Source organism: Drosophila biarmipes, chromosome X, assembly GCF_025231255.1.
Source record: "Drosophila biarmipes strain raj3 chromosome X, RU_DBia_V1.1, whole genome shotgun sequence".
Classification (NCBI taxonomy): domain Eukaryota; kingdom Metazoa; phylum Arthropoda; class Insecta; order Diptera; family Drosophilidae; genus Drosophila; species Drosophila biarmipes.
Genome location: NC_066611.1, coordinates 17037721 through 17053584, shown reverse-complemented (window position 1 = coordinate 17053584; position 15864 = coordinate 17037721). Strand labels below are relative to the sequence as shown.

Below are 15864 nucleotides of genomic sequence, written 5' to 3'. Positions count from 1 at the left end.
ATCAGGTAGTTGATTGTTAAGGGGGATGCCTTTGGCCGCAACCCACACTGAGAGGAAGTTTTTAAAATATATATAAAAAACATTTGTTTACTATATAGAACTCCTGCCGTAAAATGCGTCACCTCTCAGCTTTAAGGTAATTATCTGTCTTATCCTGGCTCATTGCGGAGCTAAGCAAGGAAGTTGTCAGGGGATCTTGGCCGCACATTTTGGAGGGGGTTATCTCGAAGGGGGCCTTACATCACAGCTGTTGCATTCGGGGCCTAACTGTGCGTCCACCCAACCACAAGACACACACGTTCCACGCTGTAAGGTCCTGCGATGGGGGTTGGCCAAGACATGGAGGTGCCATAAAGGGGGTTAGTGAAAGGGCGCCCCGAAAACTCGCAAAAGTTTGCTCCAAAGTCCAACATATGTGGCCTGTTCATGCATGCCCCAAAACTCCACGTACCCCCTCTCCAAATTCCTTGCCCTGCAGCCACCGAGTTAGTTGTGCACTCAGAAAAATGTATATTACAATTTTACTAATAAAATTAAACTGTTAAAATATGAAAATTATAAACCACATATATTTAAGAATATTTTTTATATTTCTATGAATTCTTAAAGTTAAGATCCTAAGGGTAAATCTATTATGATTATATTTATTATTAAAACTAACTTTCTACAGCACTTGATATAGATACGATAATTCACAAAATGATACTTAATAGGATTTTCTATGTTTTTTAAAGCTGTAAATTTCTTGAAATTTAATTTGTAGAATTAAGATTCTCAAGGTAGACTATAGGATATTTTTTTTTTAGATATTAACGAAACTAATAATCATAATAGCGCTTAATATAGATACGATACTTAAGATATAGTCACAAAAAATGAAATTTTTATATTCTTTTATTGCTGTAAATTTCTCCGAGTGCACCCACCCATACGAGCATGTGCCAGTGTGTAATTATAACAAGTTTTCTAGGCAATTTTTCTATTTTCCTTCTCGTTTTTCGCCCCAGAATGCGCTCGCTTTGCTTTTCTTTTTTCCAGATACCGCCTCTTCTGTGGGGTATCTGAGGAGCAAGAAATAAGTTTTTGATAAGAAAGTTATGATGAGTTTTCCCCACACACACACACAGGCAGCGTGGAAAAGATGGCAGCACATGTACACACAGCTGTTGATTTTGGCCAAATTAGTGCAAACACGTCTTGTTTTGAGTTGTGGCCCATGTGGAACATGTGCAACTAATTTGCAGTTATCAAGAGTTCCGCCTTCCACGGCGGGCAATGGATGAGCTCCTGGTCAGATACACGTCCATCCGACTTTGTACACATCTATCCGTCTGTTGAGTCATTGATTTCGGTCCAGCCCAGAAACTAATTTACATTTCCGGTGGTGAAAACGGTGGAGACGGTGGCCACAACAAGGAAGGTGAACGGTTGGGCTGGGGGTGGAGAAGTCGGCCTGAAATCCGAAAAACCCCGCCGGCCTGTCTGCCGACTGTCAAAAGTTTATTTATTTGACACCGAAAAAGTTGACACAGACACCAGGCCGGGGGCGTGACTTTGTGCCTGAATCGGATTTATATGCCTGGCCAAAATTGGATTACAATTGAGTTGTAATTATGCGACAACAAAACGGTGCGTTCGAAGGGCCCTGTGGATGCCTTGGACGTCCTTTTTCGTCGCTGGCACTCCGTGGCACAGCCTCTGTTTTCTGTTTTCTGTTTTCCGTGTTGTCGGCAATTTGAGTCAAGTCCCGGCGACGTCTTTTGAAATTTCGCATTTTGCATTAATTAAAACTGATTTAATTAAAGCTTGTCGTGTTGCTTTTAAGTATTCCAAGGACCTGGCCGGTGGAGTAACAGGTCCTGGAGCCGGGCACATCCTCACTACATCCCCCATGAAACTGATTGAAGCGAGAGACCAAAGTGTTTTCGACTTGTCCCCAGTGCCCCGGCCCCCGTCAAAGATTCTTTGTCGGCTTTGAAGAGGTGAAAGTTTAATTAAATATGCATCGAGCGTGCTGAAGTATGTGCATTTAAGAGCGGATTCGCATGGGTACTTCACTGGTAGTTCGGCAATCTGATTATTTGGGGTTTTGCAAACAAAGCTCCTGTGAATTAACTAAATTTTGGCAATTTATGGCTATTTTTTGCAGGAGAAAATAAAATTTAAAGCAGTGCACATGTTTATTTATCTGTTTTATGGACAAAAATCAATATAATCTGAAAATTATGTTAGAAGAGTTCATGTTTTATATAAAAATCAAAGCTAAACTTTTGTTAATTTCTGCAATAATAGGTTAATAATTTAGGTTGGTAGATATTAACTAATCTAGCTATGTATCTGACTCAGTCCCCCTTGGGATATCCAGCCATCAGGCATGCTTTGTGGCCAGCCTGTCAGCCAGAGTTCAGTCATTCGAAAATCCCCACTCGCTGCAGTCCCTTTCGATCGAAATTCCGGTTAACAAGAACAGCCAAAAAGTATCAGAAACCCCCCAAAAATCTAGCAAATCAAAGAGTCCCCGAAAAGGCAGCAGTTAATATACGCATAGCGAGGCAAAATTATGAACCCGTTTCGACCACGTCACAATGCGAATCATCACCATCGCGCCCGCCTCAATCTGGACCGTTTGCCCGGCGATGTGGATCGCCACGGGGAGAGATCGGTGGACAGATCGGTGGACAGATCCGTGGATAGACGGCTGCGGCTGGCGCAAATGCCGGCGATTCGATTGCGGCTCGATCGGCGGCCGGACCTGGAGCGCTTCATGATGAACGTGCGCATCCTGCTGCAGCGCCAGCGGGCCAACTTCAATCTGGGAGCCGGCGACGGTGTCTACGTGTGGAACTGGCGTGAGCCCCCCATGGCCACCGGCCTGATGGGCGAGGGCGATGGCGAGAGCTATGGCGATCTCATGGACGAGGCACCACTGCCGCCAGCGCGTGCCCTGCCGCCCAATGCCTAGGATCTGGGATCTGCATCTGGCCATGCTATCACTCCAAACACCACTGCATCCTGTCTCTCAATCTCTCCTGTGTGTGGTGTCCTTTTTTTCGTTTCCGAGCCTTGTTTCCCCCCCTCCCAAAAAAAAAGAAGATGAAAAGAGAGAAATCAACAACATCAGCTGAAAACCCCAAGCCCCCAATCAATCCCCCTGCCACACGTGCTCAGCCAGGAGCAGAAGCCTGTTCGAACGCATGTTGTGCTATTATTATATACCCGTTGGGTGCCGGGTTCCTGCTGGATTCGCCCCTGGAGTTCGCGGGGCTCGAGGGGACCGGAGGACACGCCGAGGCGCACGCATATAATAATTTCCTGTTCAATGAGCAATTACCGTAATAAAGATACAACTCGGCCACTCTACATTATGTACGTATATATTTGGAACCCAAAGCCCGATGACAATGGGCTGGTGGATTGCGATGACAACGATGATGATGATGACCGGTCCGCTCCGCTCTGTTCCGATGTGATGGATAAAGCCCAGGCTCAGGTCCGACTCCTGTCTGTCACTTTTTCCACGAGGCTAATGGGGGCGTGACGAACATGCGGAAGTGGCGCCGGGAAAGTTGATTGAACTGCACTAGTTTACTACCCCAAAACGAATGGCATGCGATTCCCTCGTTAGATCCAAGGGGAATGCTCCCCTGGCCTTCGCATCAAATTAATACACAAAAGGTTTCGAAAATGTAGATGGATGCCCTGAAATCGAATCATAAGTCAACACATATACCAATAGAATTAGTTTAACATGTTGAAAAAGCCAGTTCTCTAGCCAATTTCACTTTATATGGGATAAGTCGCTACATCTTTCTTAAAAAGGCATCGAAAATCAGTTCTGTCAATCAAGAAAAAGAAGTTCACGATTCTAAAACAGTTAAGTCATTTAATATAGGTAGGTAATTCATTTTTATAGGTAGATAAGGTAGATAAATAGATCACTCCTTAGATAGATAGATATGAAGATAACTAGGTAGATAGAATGATAGAATGATATTAAAATAGAAAAATATTCCAAGAATAGAGAGATGGAAAGATAGAAATATATAAATAAAATAGAAAAATAGAAAGAGAGCAAAATAGAGAGATAGAACGGAAGAAATATGGAAAGATAGAAAGATAGAATGACAGAAAGAAAGATACAAAAATACAAAGATAGAAAGACAGAAAGATACAAATATAGAAAGATAGACAGATAGAAAGATAAAAAGATAGACAAATAGAAAGATACAAAAATAGACAGATAGAAAGATACTAAAATAGACAGATAGAAAGATACAAAGGTAGAAAAATAGAACGATAGAAAGATACAAAAATACAAAGATAGAAAGACAGAAAGATACAAATATAGAAAGATTGAAAGATGGGAAAATAGAAAGATAAATAGATAGAAAGATAGAAAGACAGAAAGATACAAAGATAGAAAGATAGAAAGATAGAAAAATAAAAAAATAGAAAGATACAAAAATACAAAAAGATAGAAAGATAGAAAGACAGAAAGATAGAAAGATACAAATATAGAAAGATAGACAGATAGAAAGATAAAAAGACAGAAAGATAAAAAGACAGAAAGATAGAAAGATACAAATATAGAAAGATAGAAAAATAGAAAGATAAAAAGATAGACAGATAGAGGGATACAAAGATAGACAGATAGAAAGATACAAAGGTAGAAAAATAGAACGATAGAAAGATACAAAAATACAAAGATAGAAAGATACAAATAAAGAAATATGGGAAAATAGAAAGATAGACAGATAGAAGATAGAAAGATACAAAGATAGACAGATAGAAAGATACAAAGATAGAAAGATAAAAGGATAGACAGATAGAAAGATACAAAGATAGAAAGATAGATACACCCCCTGTAAAAAATCGAAAAATGGTTTAAAAAATAAATTTTCTTTTAAATGATGCAGATCGTTAGCAAATTAAGCCAGCTTTCCGAAACAGTCGGTCTTTTGGCTGTAGGCCTTGATTTGGCTGAACTACGATTCAAAAACCAGAAAGAAAATCTCTTTTTTTGGCTGAAATCCGAAATCCAAAAAATCACGATACACCCCCTGTAAAAAATCTAAAAATGGTTTAAAAAATAAATTTTCTTTTAAAAAATCTCTTTTTTTGGCTGAAATCCGAAATCCCAAAAATAACGATACACCCCTGTAAAAAATCTAAAAATGGTTTAAAAAATAAATTTTGTTTTAAATGATGCAGATCGTTAGCATCATTTAAAAGAAAATTTATTTTTTAAACCATTTTTCGATTTTTTACAGGGGGTGATCGTGATTTTTTGGATTTCGGATTTCAGCCAAAAAAAGAGATTTTCTTTCTGGTTTTTGAATCGTAGTTCAGCCAAATCAAGGCCGACAGCCAAAAGACCGACTGTTTCGGAAAGCTGGCTTAATTTGCTAACGATCTGCACCATTTAAAAGAAAATATATTTTTTAAACCTTTTTTCGATTTTTTACAGGGGGTGTATCGTGATTTTTTGGATTTCGGATTTCAGCCAAAAAAAGAGATTTTCTTTCTGGTTTTTGAATCGTAGTTCAGCCAAATCAAGGCCTACAGCCAAAAGACCGACTGTTTCGGAAAGCTGGCTTAATTTGCTAACGATCTGCATCATTTAAAAGAAAATATATTTTTTAAACCTTTTTTCGATTTTTTACAGGGCGTGTATCGTGATTTTTTGGATTTCGGATTTCAGCCAAAAAAAGAGATTTTCTTTCTGGTTTTTGAATCGTAGTTCAGCCAAATCAAGGCCTACAGCCAAAAGACCGACTGTTTCGGAAAGCTGGCTTAATTTGCTAACGATCTGCATCATTTAAAAGAAAATTTATTTTTTAAACTATTTTTCGATTTTTTACAGGGGGTGATCGTGATTTTTTGGATTTCGGATTTCAGCCAAAAAAAGAGATTTTCTTTCTGGTTTTTGAATCGTAGTTCAGCCAAATCAAGGCCTACAGCCAAAAGACCGACTGTTTCGGAAAGCTGGCTTAATTTGCTAACGATCTGCATCATTTAAAAGAAAATTTATTTTTTAAACTATTTTTCGATTTTTTACAGGGGGTGTATCGTGATTTATTGGATTTCGGATTTCAGCCAAAAAAAGAGATTTTCTTTCTGGTTTTTGAATCGTAGTTCAGCCAAATCAAGGCCTACAGCCAAAAGACCGACTGTTTCGGAAAGCTGGCTTAATTTGCTAACGATTTGCATCATTTAAAAGAAAATTTATTTTTTAAACCATTTTTCGATTTTTTACAGGGGGTGATCGTGATTTTTTGGATTTCGGATTTCAGCCAAAAAAAGAGATTTTCTTTCTGGTTTTTGAATCGTAGTTCAGCCAAATCAAGGCCGACAGCCAAAAGACCGACTGTTTCGGAAAGCTGGCTTAATTTACTAACGATCTGCATCATTTAAAAGAAAATTTATTTTTTAAACCATTTTTCGATTTTTTACAGGGGGTGTATCGTGATTTATTGGATTTCGGATTTCAGCCAAAAAATGAGATTTTCTTTCTGGTCTTGAATCGTAGTTCAGACAAATCAAAGCCTACAGCCAAAAGACCGACTGTTTCGGAAAGCTGGCTTAATTTGCTAGCGATCTGCATCATTTAAAAGAAAATTTATTTTTTAAACCATTTTTCGATTTTTTACAGGGGGAGTATTGTGATTTATTGGATTTCGGATTTCAGCCAAAAAAAGAGATTTTCTTTCTGGTTTTTGAATCGTAGTTCAGCCAAATCAAGGCCGACAGCCAAAAGACCGACTGTTTCGGAAAGCTGGCTTAATTTGCTAACGATCTGCATCATTTAAAAGAAAATATATTTTTTAAACCTTTTTTCGATTTTTTACAGGGGGTGTATCGTGATTTTTTGGATTTCGGATTTCAGCCAAAAAAAGAGATTTTCTTTCTGGTTTTTGAATCGTAGTTCAGCCAAATCAAGGCCTACAGCCAAAAGACCGACTGTTTCGGAAAGCTGGCTTAATTTGCTAACGATCTGCATCATTTAAAAGAAAATATATTTTTTAAACCATTTTTCGATTTTTTACAGGGGGTGTATCGTGATTTATTGGATTTCGGATTTCAGCCAAAAAAAGAGATTTTCTTTCTGGTTTTTGAATCGTAGTTCAGCCAAATCAAGGCCTACAGCCAAAAGACCGACTGTTTCGGAAAGCTGGCTTAATTTGCTAACGATTTGCATCATTTAAAAGAAAATTTATTTTTTAAACCATTTTTCGATTTTTTACAGGGGGTGATCGTGATTTTTTGGATTTCGGATTTCAGCCAAAAAAAGAGATTTTCTTTCTGGTTTTTGAATCGTAGTTCAGCCAAATCAAGGCCGACAGCCAAAAGACCGACTGTTTCGGAAAGCTGGCTTAATTTACTAACGATCTGCATCATTTAAAAGAAAATTTATTTTTTAAACCATTTTTCGATTTTTTACAGGGGGTGTATCGTGATTTATTGGATTTCGGATTTTAGCCAAAAAATGAGATTTTCTTTCTGGTCTTGAATCGTAGTTCAGACAAATCAAAGCCTACAGCCAAAAGACCGACTGTTTCGGAAAGCTGGCTTAATTTGCTAACGATCTGCATCATTTAAAAGAAAATATATTTTTTAAACCTTTTTTCGATTTTTTACAGGGGGTGTATCGTGATTTTTTGGATTTCGGATTTCAGCCAAAAAAAGAGATTTTCTTTCTGGTTTTTGAATCGTAGTTCAGCCAAATCAAGGCCTACAGCCAAGGACCGACTGTTCCGGAAAGCTGGCTTAATTTGCTAACGATTTGCATCATTTAAAAGAAAATTTATTTTTTAAACCATTTTTCGATTTTTTACAGGGGGTGATCGTGATTTTTTGGATTTCGGATTTCAGCCAAAAAAAAAGAGATTTTCTTTCTGGTTTTTGAATCGTAGTTCAGCCAAATCAAGGCCTACAGCCAAGGACCGACTGTTCCGGAAAGCTGGCTTAATTTGCTAACGATCTGCATCATTTAAAAGAAAATTTATTTTTTAAACCATTTTTCGATTTTTTACAGGGGGTGATCGTGATTTTTTGGATTTCGGATTTCAGCCAAAAAAAGAGATTTTCTTTCTGGTTTTTGAATCGTAGTTCAGCCAAATCAAGGCCTACAGCCAAAAGACCGACTGTTTCGGAAAGCTGGCTTAATTTGCTAACGATTTGCATCATTTAAAAGAAAATTTATTTTTTAAACCATTTTTCGATTTTTTACAGGGGGTGATCGTGATTTTTTGGATTTCGGATTTCAGCCAAAAAAAGAGATTTTCTTTCTGGTTTTTGAATCGTAGTTCAGCCAAATCAAGGCCTACAGCCAAGGACCGACTGTTCCGGAAAGCTGGCTTAATTTGCTAACGATCTGCATCATTTAAAAGAAAATTTATTTTTTAAACTATTTTTCGATTTTTTACAGGGGGTGTATCGTGATTTTTTGGATTTCGGATTTCAGCCATAAAAGAGATTTTCTTTCTGGTTTTTGAATCGTAGTTCAGCCAAATCAAGGCCTACAGCCAAAAGACCGACTGTTTCGGAAAGCTGGCTTAATTTGCTAACGATTTGCATCATTTAAAAGAAAATTTATTTTTTAAACCATTTTTCGATTTTTTACAGGGGGTGATCGTGATTTTTTGGATTTCGGATTTCAGCCAAAAAAAGAGATTTTCTTTCTGGTTTTTTGAATCGTAGTTCAGCCAAATCAAGGCCTACAGCCAAAAGACCGACTGTTTCGGAAAGCTGGCTTAATTTGCTAACGATTTGCATCATTTAAAAGAAAATTTATTTTTTAAACCATTTTTCGATTTTTTACAGGGGGTGATCGTGATTTTTTGGATTTCGGATTTCAGCCAAAAAAAGAGATTTTCTTTCTGGTTTTTGAATCGTAGTTCAGCCAAATCAAGGCCTACAGCCAAGGACCGACTGTTCCGGAAAGCTGGCTTAATTTGCTAACGATCTGCATCATTTAAAAGAAAATTTATTTTTTAAACTATTTTTCGATTTTTTACAGGGGGTGTATCGTGATTTTTTGGATTTCGGATTTCAGCCATAAAAGAGATTTTCTTTCTGGTTTTTGAATCGTAGTTCAGCCAAATCAAGGCCTACAGCCAAAAGACCGACTGTTTCGGAAAGCTGGTTTAATTTGCTAACGATCTGCATCATTTAAAAGAAAATTTATTTTTTAAACTATTTTTCGATTTTTTACAGGGGGTGATCGTGATTTTTTGGATTTCGGATTTCAGCCAAAAAAAGAGATTTTCTTTCTGGTTTTTGAATCGTAGTTCAGCCAAATCAAGGCCTACAGCCAAAAGACCGACTGTTTCGGAAAGCTGGCTTAATTTGCTAACGATCTGCATCATTTAAAAGAAAATGTATTTTTTAAACCATTTTTCGATTTTTTACAGGGGGTGTATCGTGATTTTTTGGATTTCGGATTTCAGCCAAAAAAAAAGAGATTTTCTTTCTGGTTTTTGAATCGTAGTTCAGCCAAATCAAGGCCTACAGCCAAAAGACCGACTGTTTCGGAAAGCTGGCTTAATTTGCTAACGATCTGCATCATTTAAGAGAAAATTTATTTTTTAAACCATTTTTCGATTTTTTACAGGGCGTGTATCGTGATTTTTTGGATTTCGGATTTCAGCCAAAAAAAGAGATTTTCTTTCTGGTTTTTGAATCGTAGTTCAGCCAAATCAAGGCCTACAGCCAAAAGACCGACTGTTTCGGAAAGCTGGCTTAATTTGCTAACGATTTGCATCATTTAAAAGAAAATTTATTTTTTAAACCATTTTTCGATTTTTTACAGGGGGTGATCGTGATTTTTTGGATTTCGGATTTCAGCCAAAAAAAGAGATTTTCTTTCTGGTTTTTGAATCGTAGTTCAGCCAAATCAAGGCCTACAGCCAAAAGGCCGGCTGTTTCGGAAAGCTGGCTTAATTTGCTAACGATTTGCATCATTTAAAAGAAAATTTATTTTTTAAACCATTTTTCGATTTTTTACAGGGGGTGATCGTGGTTTTTTGGATTTCGGATTTCAGCCAAAAAAAGAGATTTTCTTTCTGGTTTTTGAATCGTAGTTCAGCCAAATCAAGGCCTACAGCCAAAAGACCGACTGTTTCGGAAAGCTGGCTTAATTTGCTAACGATCTGCATCATTTAAAAGAAAATGTATTTTTTAAACCATTTTTCGATTTTTTACAGGGCGTGTATCGTGATTTTTTGGATTTCGGATTTCAGCCAAAAAAAGAGATTTTCTTTCTGGTTTTTGAATCGTAGTTCAGCCAAATCAAGGCCTACAGCCAAAAGACCGACTGTTTCGGAAAGCTGGCTTAATTTGCTAACGATTTGCATCATTTAAAAGAAAATTTATTTTTTAAACCATTTTTCGATTTTTTACAGGGGGTGATCGTGATTTTTTGGATTTTGGATTTCAGCCAAAAAAAGAGATTTTCTTTCTGGTTTTTGAATCGTAGTTCAGCCAAATCAAGGCCTACAGCCAAAAGGCCGGCTGTTTCGGAAAGCTGGCTTAATTTGCTAACGATTTGCATCATTTAAAAGAAAATTTATTTTTTAAACCATTTTTCGATTTTTTACAGGGGGTGATCGTGGTTTTTTGGATTTCGGATTTCAGCCAAAAAAAGAGATTTTCTTTCTGGTTTTTGAATCGTAGTTCAGCCAAATCAAGGCCTACAGCCAAAAGACCGACTGTTTCGGAAAGCTGGCTTAATTTGCTAACGATCTACATCATTTAAAAGAAAATTTATTTTTTAAACTATTTTTCGATTTTTTACAGGGGGTGTATCGTGATTTTTTGGATTTCGGATTTCAGCCATAAAAGAGATTTTCTTTCTGGTTTTTGAATCCTAGTTCAGCCAAATCAAGGCCTACAGCCAAAAGACCGACTGTTTCGGAAAGCTGGCTTAATTTGCTAACGATCTGCATCATTTAAAAGAAAATTTATTTTTTAAACCATTTTTCGATTTATCGTGATTTTTTGGATTTCGGATTTCAGCCAAAAAAAGAGATTTTCTTTCTGGTTTTTGAATCGTAGTTCAGCCAAATCAAGGCCTACAGCCAAAAGACCGACTGTTTCGGAAAGCTGGCTTAATTTGCTAACGATTTGCATCATTTAAAAGAAAATTTATTTTTTAAACCATTTTTCGATTTTTTACAGGGGGTGATCGTGATTTTTTGGATTTCGGATTTCAGCCAAAAAAAGAGATTTTCTTTCTGGTTTTTGAATCGTAGTTCAGCCAAATCAAGGCCTACAGCCAAAAGGCCGGCTGTTTCGGAAAGCTGGCTTAATTTGCTAACGATTTGCATCATTTAAAAGAAAATTTATTTTTTAAACCATTTTTCGATTTTTTACAGGGGGTGATCGTGGTTTTTTGGATTTCGGATTTCAGCCAAAAAAAGAGATTTTCTTTCTGGTTTTTGAATCGTAGTTCAGCCAAATCAAGGCCTACAGCCAAAAGACCGACTGTTTCGGAAAGCTGGCTTAATTTGCTAACGATCTACATCATTTAAAAGAAAATTTATTTTTTAAACTATTTTTCGATTTTTTACAGGGGGTGTATCGTGATTTTTTGGATTTCGGATTTCAGCCATAAAAGAGATTTTCTTTCTGGTTTTTGAATCCTAGTTCAGCCAAATCAAGGCCTACAGCCAAAAGACCGACTGTTTCGGAAAGCTGGCTTAATTTGCTAACGATCTGCATCATTTAAAAGAAAATATATTTTTTAAACCTTTTTTCGATTTTTTACAGGGGGTGATCGTGATTTTTTGGATTTCGGATTTCAGCCAAAAAAAGAGATTTTCTTTCTGGTTTTTGAATCGTAGTTCAGCCAAATCAAGGCCGACAGCCAAAAGACCAACTGTTTCGGAAAGCTGGCTTAATTTGCTAACGATCTGCATCATTTAAAAGAAAATTTATTTTTTAAACCATTTTTCGATTTTTTACAGGGGGTGTATCGTGATTTATTGGATTTCGGATTTCAGCCAAAAAAAGAGATTTTCTTTCTGGTTTTTGAATCGTAGTTCAGCCAAATCAAGGCCTACAGCCAAAAGACCGACTGTTTCGGAAAGCTGGCTTAATTTGCTAACGATTTGCATCATTTAAAAGAAAATTTATTTTTTAAACCATTTTTCGATTTTTTACAGGGGGTGATTGTGATTTTTTGGATTTCGGATTTCAGCCAAAAAAAGAGATTTTCTTTCTGGTTTTTGAATCGTACTTCAGCCAAATCAAAGCCTACAGCCAAAAGACCGACTGTTTCGGAAAGCTGGCTTAATTTGCTAACGATCTACATCATTTAAAAGAACATTTATTTTTTAAACCATTTTTCGATTTTTTACAGGGGGTGATCGTGATTTTTTGGATTTCGGATTTCAGCCAAAAAAAGAGATTTTCTTTCTGGTTTTTGAATCGTAGTTCAGCCAAATCAAGGCCTACAGCCAAAAGGCCGGCTGTTTCGGAAAGCTGGCTTAATTTGCTAACGATTTGCATCATTTAAAAGAAAATTTATTTTTTAAACCATTTTTCGATTTTTTACAGGGGGTGATCGTGGTTTTTTGGATTTCGGATTTCAGCCAAAAAAAGAGATTTTCTTTCTGGTTTTTGAATCGTAGTTCAGCCAAATCAAGGCCTACAGCCAAAAGACCGACTGTTTCGGAAAGCTGGCTTAATTTGCTAACGATCTACATCATTTAAAAGAAAATTTATTTTTTAAACTATTTTTCGATTTTTTACAGGGGGTGTATCGTGATTTTTTGGATTTCGGATTTCAGCCATAAAAGAGATTTTCTTTCTGGTTTTTGAATCGTAGTTCAGCCAAATCAAGGCCTACAGCCAAAAGACCGACTGTTTCGGAAAGCTGGCTTAATTTGCTAACGATCTGCATCATTTAAAAGAAAATATATTTTTTAAACCTTTTTTCGATTTTTTACAGGGGGTGTATCGTGATTTTTTGGATTTCGGATTTCAGCCAAAAAAAGAGATTTTCTTTCTGGTTTTTGAATCGTAGTTCAGCCAAATCAAGGCCTACAGCCAAAAGACCGACTGTTTCGGAAAGCTGGCTTAATTTGCTAACGATCTGCATCATTTAAAAGAAAATTTATTTTTTAAACCATTTTTCGATTTTTTACAGGGGGTGCATCGTGATTTATTGGATTTCGGATTTCAGCCAAAAAATGAGATTTTCTTTCTGGTCTTGAATCGTAGTTCAGACAAATCAAAGCCTACAGCCAAAAGACCGACTGTTTCGGAAAGCTGGCTTAATTTGCTAACGATCTGCATCATTTAAAAGAAAATATATTTTTTAAACCTTTTTTCGATTTTTTACAGGGGGTGATCGTGATTTTTTGGATTTCGGATTTCAGCCAAAAAAAGAGATTTTCTTTCTGGTTTTTGAATCGTAGTTCAGCCAAATCAAGGCCTACAGCCAAAAGACCGACTGTTTCGGAAAGCTGGCTTAATTTGCTAACGATCTGCATCATTTAAAAGAAAATTTATTTTTTAAACCATTTTTCGATTTTTTACAGGGGGTGTATCGTGATTTATTGGATTTCGGATTTCAGCCAAAAAAAGAGATTTTCTTTCTGGTTTTTGAATCGTAGTTCAGCCAAATCAAGGCCTACAGCCAAAAGACCGACTGTTTCGGAAAGCTGGCTTAATTTGCTAACGATTTGCATCATTTAAAAGAAAATTTATTTTTTAAACCATTTTTCGATTTTTTACAGGGGGTGATTGTGATTTTTTGGATTTCGGATTTCAGCCAAAAAAAGAGATTTTCTTTCTGGTTTTTGAATCGTACTTCAGCCAAATCAAAGCCTACAGCCAAAAGACCGACTGTTTCGGAAAGCTGGCTTAATTTGCTAACGATCTGCATCATTTAAAAGAAAATATATTTTTTAAACCTTTTTTCGATTTTTTACAGGGGGTGATCGTGATTTTTTGGATTTCGGATTTCAGCCAAAAAAAGAGATTTTCTTTCTGGTTTTTGAATCGTAGTTCAGCCAAATCAAGGCCTACAGCCAAAAGACCGACTGTTTCGGAAAGCTGGCTTAATTTGCTAACGATCTGCATCATTTAAAAGAAAATTTATTTTTTAAACCATTTTTCGATTTTTTACAGGGGGTGTATCGTGATTTATTGGATTTCGGATTTCAGCCAAAAAAAGAGATTTTCTTTCTGGTTTTTGAATCGTAGTTCAGCCAAATCAAGGCCTACAGCCAAAAGACCGACTGTTTCGGAAAGCTGGCTTAATTTGCTAACGATTTGCATCATTTAAAAGAAAATTTATTTTTTAAACCATTTTTCGATTTTTTACAGGGGGTGATTGTGATTTTTTGGATTTCGGATTTCAGCCAAAAAAAGAGATTTTCTTTCTGGTTTTTGAATCGTACTTCAGCCAAATCAAAGCCTACAGCCAAAAGACCGACTGTTTCGGAAAGCTGGCTTGATTTGCTAACGATCTGCATCATTTAAAAGAAAATATATTTTTTAAACCTTTTTTCGATTTTTTACAGGGGGTGTATCGTGATTTTTTGGATTTCGGATTTCAGCCAAAAAAAGAGATTTTCTTTCTGGTTTTTGAATCGTAGTTCAGCCAAATCAAGGCCTACAGCCAAAAGACCGACTGTTTCGGAAAGCTGGCTTAATTTGCTAACGATCTGCATCATTTAAAAGAAAATTTATTTTTTAAACTATTTTTCGATTTTTTACAGGGGGTGATCGTGATTTTTTGGATTTCGGATTTCAGCCAAAAAAAGAGATTTTCTTTCTGGTTTTTGAATCGTAGTTCAGCCAAATCAAGGCCGACAGCCAAAAGACCAACTGTTTCGGAAAGCTGGCTTAATTTGCTAACGATCTACATCATTTAAAAGAAAATTTATTTTTTAAACCATTTTTCGATTTTTTACAGGGGGTGATCGTGATTTTTTGGATTTCGGATTTCAGCCAAAAAAAGAGATTTTCTTTCTGGTTTTTGAATCGTAGTTCAGCCAAATCAAGGCCTACAGCCAAAAGGCCGGCTGTTTCGGAAAGCTGGCTTAATTTGCTAACGATTTGCATCATTTAAAAGAAAATTTATTTTTTAAACCATTTTTCGATTTTTTACAGGGGGTGATCGTGGTTTTTTGGATTTCGGATTTCAGCCAAAAAAAGAGATTTTCTTTCTGGTTTTTGAATCGTAGTTCAGCCAAATCAAGGCCTACAGCCAAAAGACCGACTGTTTCGGAAAGCTGGCTTAATTTGCTAACGATCTACATCATTTAAAAGAAAATTTATTTTTTAAACTATTTTTCGATTTTTTACAGGGGGTGTATCGTGATTTTTTGGATTTCGGATTTCAGCCATAAAAGAGATTTTCTTTCTGGTTTTTGAATCCTAGTTCAGCCAAATCAAGGCCTACAGCCAAAAGACCGACTGTTTCGGAAAGCTGGCTTAATTTGCTAACGATCTGCATCATTTAAAAGAAAATTTATTTTTTAAACCATTTTTCGATTTTTTACAGGGGGTGTATCGTGATTTATTGGATTTCGGATTTCAGCCAAAAAAAGAGATTTTCTTTCTGGTCTTGAATCGTAGTTCAGACAAATCAAAGCCTACAGCCAAAAGACCGACTGTTTCGGAAAGCTGGCTTAATTTGCTAACGATCTGCATCATTTAAAAGAAAATATATTTTTTAAACCTTTTTTCGATTTTTTACAGGGGGTGATCGTGATTTTTTGGATTTCGGATTTCAGCCAAAAAAAGAGATTTTCTTTCTGGTTTTTGAATCGTAGTTCAGCCAAATCAAGGCCTACAGCCAAAAGACCGACTGTTTCGGAAAGCTGGCTTAATTTGCTAACGATCTGCATC

The 15864-nt window shown here is 36.6% G+C and overlaps 1 protein-coding gene across 1 annotated transcript; it reads left to right on the top strand.

The window, feature by feature from the left end:
- The first annotated feature begins 2385 nt into the window (after positions 1–2385).
- LOC108021880 (uncharacterized) lies at positions 2386–3360 on the top strand. The gene has a single exon (XM_017090674.3). It carries the CDS (start codon positions 2561–2563, stop codon positions 2960–2962), a length of 402 nt encoding a protein of 133 aa, XP_016946163.1. The 5' UTR covers positions 2386–2560; the 3' UTR covers positions 2963–3360.
- The last annotated feature ends 12504 nt before the right edge of the window (positions 3361–15864 follow it).